A 6,469-nucleotide genomic window follows, 5' to 3' on the forward strand; every position below is an offset into this window, starting at 1 on the left:
TTTAAATATAATTTCTTAAAATAGAAATTTGAGTAATTACCTAAATCAGTTCCTAAGGATTTTAAAAACGAATATTTTAATTCATAAGAAAAATAAATACACAGATCAATTCCCATCATTTTTCTTCTTCAGACATATCAGTACACGGTCCATTTTCTGGCATGACTTATTAATGGAGATTGCTGAGTTAGCACGTTAATGCGCACATGTGGCCGTTAAGTGTCCACGTGTGCGAGGAGGACAAAATAGTCGCTAGCCATCTAATGAAAACGTCGTCGTATCCAAACTAGGATGAAATGCTGCATCCCGTTCTCACCTATTCATTTTTCCCCACATGTCTTCATCCTCTCGAAAAGACATCAAACCCCACCATTCACTCTTCTTTTTTAATATAGAAACCCTATACCCTTGCAATCTTATCTCTCATTTCACCACCATCACCATTAATGCTAAGACTCTATTCATCATTGTCACGGTCGTCATTGACTTTCATTGATTTCGAATCTTACGAAGCATCGAGGTGGATGCCACGATAGCAATGATGAAGTTTTCACTGAATACTCACATTGTAGCAGGTGAGTACATAATCTTTGTTAGACTAAGATGGTTTATTATAGGTTATATTACTTGATTAATCAATTAATTTTGTTGGATGTTTAGGATTTATTGATGGTGGAAACTTTTGAGTTGTAATGGTGTTATATCTGTATGGGTTTTATTTTTTTTAGAAGAATATATCATGTTCAGTAGTTAGAAGAAACAAATAATGGTATATTTGTGTTTGTTATTTTCAGCTTTGTTGATTCTGGTCTATTTTAATTCTGTTTGTAGATGGAGTATTTTATGGTTCCCGTTTTTTTACCATAGAGGTCACTTTGTACGAGATAATAAAAGTGTGTTGTTGTATATTGATGGAAAACTGGATAAGTTTTTTGAAATGGACATTGACTTGCTGTGTTTTTTTATATGAAAACTCTGTTCAAAGATTTTGGGTATCATGATCACAAAGCCATATATTGTTTTGATTCTTATGCCTCTGACCTCGAGGCTGGATTACATCCCATAGAAGGAGATGCTCAAATCAATGAGTTATGTGCGTACAAAGAAAAGAACAATGAGAGTACAAAATTTGAGCCATACTTTGATCACCTAATAATGTTAGCTTCACTTGAGAATGAAGACCTTGATTTTGAGTGTGATCAATGCCTAGTTCTTTTAGTGATGATGGATATGAAATGACAAAAGATGAGCCATATAGACTTCTCCCACTTGGATTCAGTGATGAAAGTAGTGAAGATAAGTGTGTAGTGATCAGGAAAAAGATGACTGTTGGGAGTGGAAAAAAACAACCATGAAGAAGATATGTAGAAGAAAAAGTTAAAGAAGGATATTAAAAGTAGGAGCACAACTACAAGAAAGACTCAATTGAGTAGTAAAAAGGGTAGTGGGCCAACATACAGAAGGAAGACACCATTTTTGAAAACAATTTTAAAGACTATTTTGCCCTCCTAGCATAGAATGGACACTCAACGGTCGCGTGTGTGAGTTAACGTGCCAATTCAGTAATCTCCATTTAGTGAGTCATGCCAGAAAATGAACAAGGACTGATATGTCAAAATGATGGGGACTGATTTGTGTATTTATTTTTCTTGGAAACTAAAATGTCCGTTTTAAAATATTTGATGACTGACTTGGGTAATTACTCATAGAAATTGTATGCTTCTACCATATTCATTTTCTTTAGGACAATTGCAATTATTCATGCCTTAGTATAACTATTAATAAGAAAAAAAATTCAACAACACAATGACTACAATACGCCAATAATGAGCAGCATAAGGGATCGAAGAGGAGCAGAGGGGAGGACCTACTAGAACCAAGGCAACGACGACAGTGGGAAAGCCTTGACAACGAATGGAAGGCGTCGATTACTCTTGGAGGATGACGACAGAAATGGTAAGGAAGCCGACAATGACGAGCACTGGAAAAAAAATGACAATGAAAAGTGTCAACAGGAGAGGATGATGGCGACGGAAAGGAAAGGACGATGACGATAGGGACTTGCAGATAGATTGAGGGAATGGGAAGACACTCTAGTTGAAATTGGAGCAGAACGGATGGCTTTCTGATTTGAAGTTTTCTTCACTTTAGCCTTTTTTTTAGAACCCAAAACGACGTTATTTTGGTTCTAGCTTCAAAACCGATCGGGTTCCAATTCAATTACTCACCAGTTCTTGATTGATTTTCCAATTCTCAATCAATTTTTAAACTTGATGGTTTTTTACTAATGGACCTAACCAAATTTGCGATCAATTCACGGTTCCACCAACCTTTTCAAATTGGTTTTCAGAACCATGCTTATATATTTGATGTCAATCAATTTCGAAATGGTGATAAAAGATCATCTCGCTTATGGTTAAAAAGATTTGGCTTCTCTAAAATGCTTAGTAAAGCAGAAACATGAAGGCTCCACTATTATTGGAATCATTTAGTAAGTCTCTTACACACAATGAAAATTATTGATGCAAGCAAAAGTGCTCAACACTTTCTTTTCTTATTTAAGCAGATCATCCTCTAAAAAATACTAGGCTCAAGGCTTGTGTAAACTTTGAATTTGAAAGCACATATCAGCAATCTATACTCTTGAGACCAACCAAACTCCTCTAAGAATGCCAACACAACCCCGTTAGACTAACCAAATCCAATCTGCATTTGCAACACAGTTACCAACCAATACACAGTCAGATTCACGTGGCACAAATCATGAAAAAATATTTGCAAAAAACAACTTCAATTTGTGATTTTATAAGCCATATTAATTAGGACATACCTGGGGTGCATATTCACCCCGCCTCCATATTCTCCACACTTCTCCACGTCAAGCTTTTTATGCATTACCTCCATTTTCTTGTAACTAACATAATTTCTTGTAACTGTCCGCATGCATGTTCGATTCTAAAATGTTTAGACTTGCTAATTTAAAATTAACAAGGGCTTGATACCACAATGATTAGAATAACCAATCATGCAGTTATATTCACTTGTTATTTGATGAAGATATCATATTAAGAATACCTTAGTAAAATGGCTCCATCCATAAAGGAACAAAATTGAAAGCAAATACATTTTTATTCTGATGCTTAGCTTCCCAAACATGAGCCACCTAAGAGTGTCGAAGAGATTAGCAATGCAGCAGAAGGTGATTGTTGAGCTAGTAATCAAGCCATTGCTTCTTGCTTGCACTCCAGAAAACGGAATTTATCGCCTTCTTGCTAGCGTTAGAAAGTTCCATGAAGTGTTTTACGGTGGTTCCGTCTCCAATAGCTTTTGCAAAGAAGGCAATATTAAATTCCATCTAGATCATTATGCATCACAGAATTAATGAGGTTTTGGACTCAAATTTCAGGTCTCATTTTAGTCTATTGGTCTATGACATACCCCAAGCAGATATGCATTCAAATCAACATGTATTACAGATGTTGTTGCTAATGTACTATAGTCGGGTGGGTCTCTCTGCATTAACATATGACATGGTTTCATCAAAACATAAATATGTCGGTAAGAACTCAAAATAAGTTTTTAGAAAAGTCTAGGGGCGAGCAACTTTATTAAATTCTGGCCAGCATGTAACCAGCAAAACAAAAATGAGTAATTCCACACCATTTGATGAAATCTCACACCATTAAAAACATCATTGATGGCTATTTGATGGCTACAAATCACAAAAGTTGCTGACCCCTAACACTCCTCTAAGTTTTTTTCCCTTCCTTTTTGCCAAAAATCTTAATTTTATGTAATATAATACCTCATCCATCTTGTGCTGAAATTCCATCCTGATTCAACAGCTGAAGCTATATCATGGTAAAAATGTTGTTTTTCTGAAATATTTAAGAACTTGGAAGCAGATTTCTTGTCCTGTGTCATGGAATTTGTTACCTAAAGTTACAAGTTTGAATGAAATATCACTGCATCAATAGCACAGTAGTTAACAAAGCACACACACTATTGTGGACGACACTTGCCCGGGTCTGTTCCACATTGCCTTATAGCGATTCAAGTTATGAGAGTGTCCTTGAAAATCCACAATGGTCACTCTGTGTATATCTTAAAGATAAAATAAAAGGTAAAATCGTTACACTCGTAAGGCTAAGAGGCATACACATAAAAGTATTCTATAAGTATAGTCGATAAATATAAGATGAAATCTTGTGGTTTAATACTTGAATTCCAAAACTCATGCTCCTTAAGCAGTGTTGGTAAACATCTTTTAACTAACTCGATGTTACCAATACTGCAGTATATCTCACAAATCATAACACTTAAAAGGGGAGGCTGACTGTAAAATCATATTCAAGGTTATAGTTTCTCTTTTCGTTTGTAAGAGCAAGAATTATGATAACGAATTATTTTATTACATACAGTGTAGTGATAAGAATGACATGATATGCAAGAAAAATTAGCATAATAGGACTCATGGTGGACTATCCTTTTGCAACTAATTAGTGAGGTTAACGCACGCAAAAGTGATAGCATATAATCCAATGAATGGTAACTTTAGGAGACAATAACCTAAAATTACCTTATTTAACAACATCCAAAATTTCATATATGTAATATCTAAAATGACATACTTATTATATCTAGAATTACCCATTTATTCTAGCCATAATTAAGAAATGCAAAATAAAGTAAATTTGGGGGTGCTTTGAGCTGAGTTTTTATTGTCTACTACACATTTTTATTCAGCAAAAGCAAAAGGCATAATCCATGTTTAGACTTAGACCAATCAACAAAAATTATGACAAATTTAGAAAGTACAACCATGTGGGTGCTTCTTTTGTGAGGCTATTTGTTCAAAAGATATTAATATGTCCTTACCTATCATTTTGCTAGAGATGATCTTTCTAGGAATGGGAAAAGTTGTTACCTCCTGTTAGTGTAGTACTGTCTAGCCTCATTGAGCACAAATCCATATTTTTCTATTAAAGAAACAAGATTCATTACAATAGCAGTAGCAGTCTTATGCATTTTACTCACCGGCAAGCTCCTGCACTACTAAAAAATGAAAGCACTCTTATTCCTTATAATGCTCTGAAAAGAGAAAGAGAAATGGAAATAGAAGAAGAATTAACCGAATGACCCAATAAGAGTCCCAATAATAGACCTCACAAAAGCCTGAACCAAGAATAACAATAGGGTTCGACAGGGGAAGCAGAGTGTGTAGCTGCGGGTTCTTTTTTACTTCACAGGATACCTTACGGCTCAAGTTCCTCCAAAGTGAATGAACCTTCAAAGCCCACGCCCTCACCTCTGGGTGCTTTACCTTTGTCAAGAACCCTTTTGGCTCTGCAACGAAATCCTATGGCTGCCAATACACCAAATCATCCCCTGCACCCTCAAAGTTTCAGCACCTATGCAGAAATGGCCCTGTTGGAACTCAATCTTGGAAGATTTTGGAATGCTTTGTGTGTCTCGAAGAGGGTGAACCTAAGGGGAAAGTCCACGTAGGTTTTAGGATCGAAGTTGGAGTCCCCGAAGGTTTGGAGTGCCATTTCTTGGAGCCGTTTGAGGAAAGAAACAAGAGGAGTAGATTGCGTGACAACGACGGAACAAGAAGAAGAAGAAGAAGCCATATCGGACGAAGCTACAACAAAGGAGAGTCAGAGTGAGAAGGTGCACAGTAGTAGGGTGAGGTGCACTGCCAACTTGTTGGAGTCAACGCAAGATTGTTGACTCGTGAAATATCGTGAATGATGATTATATATATATATATATATACATGTTTGTGGATGAGACAGACAAAAACTATGGAGAGAGAGAGAGAGAGAGAGAGCCAAGGAAAGGAAGAAAGAAGTGTGATGCAAAGCGAGGAGGCCGACAGCTTCAACAAAAAATGGTAGCTTTGAAATTTTTTGTAAAACCTAGGTAAATGATACATAATTAATTAATAATTAATAAAAAAATTAATGAGAGAAAAAAGGGTTAAGACCATAGTTATCAGAACCGAACCGGTGAGATTATTGGGTCACTGGATTATTGATTCAACCGGTAGGTCATTGGTCGAACCGGTTAACCCGGTATAATTAAATAATTATGTAAAATTTAATTATTTTTTATTTATTATAAGTACTTTTATTTATTTTTATAAAAATAATTATCATTTTCAAATTTTAATATTTTATTAATTAAATTTATATTTATTGTATTATTATATTATTATAAATAAAAACTTACATACAGTTAATTTTTATGTGAAGTTAATATTTAAAAATAGTTAAATAATTTGACAAATTTAACTAAATATCATCTAATGATTTTCAACTATCAACTTCATATGAAGACAACTGCATGTGAGTCTTTACCTATTATTATATACTACAAGTATTTATTGAAAAAATAATATTAATAGATATCATATAATCATGAAAAAAAAAAATAATTTGTGATTAATAATTTTTTTTGTTTATCT

The 6,469-nt window shown here is 34.7% G+C and overlaps 1 protein-coding gene across 37 annotated transcripts; it reads right to left on the reverse strand.

The window, feature by feature from the left end:
- Positions 1-2,448: 2,448 nt before the first annotated feature.
- Positions 2,449-5,898, reverse strand: LOC112732397 (probable trehalase). Of its 37 annotated transcripts, none has more exons than XM_072212123.1 (7): positions 4,928-5,892; positions 4,004-4,094; positions 3,806-3,915; positions 3,439-3,513; positions 3,076-3,355; positions 2,831-2,933; positions 2,449-2,706 (listed from the first exon to the last, which is right to left on the reverse strand). In XM_072212123.1, exons 1-4 carry the CDS (start codon positions 5,026-5,028, stop codon positions 3,486-3,488), a joined length of 330 nt encoding a protein of 109 aa, XP_072068224.1. In that variant the 5' UTR covers positions 5,029-5,892; the 3' UTR covers positions 2,449-2,706; positions 2,831-2,933; positions 3,076-3,355; positions 3,439-3,485. The 37 variants fall into 37 exon arrangements, with proteins under 37 accessions (XP_072068224.1, XP_072068245.1, XP_072068241.1 ...); XM_072212144.1 differs by having other exon boundaries at positions 4,002-5,091; positions 5,324-5,860; XM_072212140.1 differs by having other exon boundaries at positions 4,002-4,104; positions 4,879-5,854.
- Positions 5,899-6,469: the final 571 nt, after the last annotated feature.

This window comes from Arachis hypogaea, chromosome 13 (assembly GCF_003086295.3).
Source record: "Arachis hypogaea cultivar Tifrunner chromosome 13, arahy.Tifrunner.gnm2.J5K5, whole genome shotgun sequence".
NCBI lineage: Eukaryota > Viridiplantae > Streptophyta > Magnoliopsida > Fabales > Fabaceae > Arachis > Arachis hypogaea.

Excerpts from the sequence above, each read along its gene's own strand:
- LOC112732397 (XM_072212113.1), bottom strand. The coding sequence starts at position 5,028 with ATGCATAAGACTGCTACTGCTATTGTAATGAATCTTGTTTCTTTAATA. Across the intron at positions 4,095-4,927 it reads CAGTACTACACTAACAGGAG|AGTGACCATTGTGGATTTTC; the intron begins GTAACAACTTTT and ends AGATATACACAG. Across the intron at positions 3,325-3,805 it reads TTCAGCACAAGATGGATGAG|CTATTGGAGACGGAACCACC; the intron begins GTATTATATTAC and ends TCTTTGCAAAAG.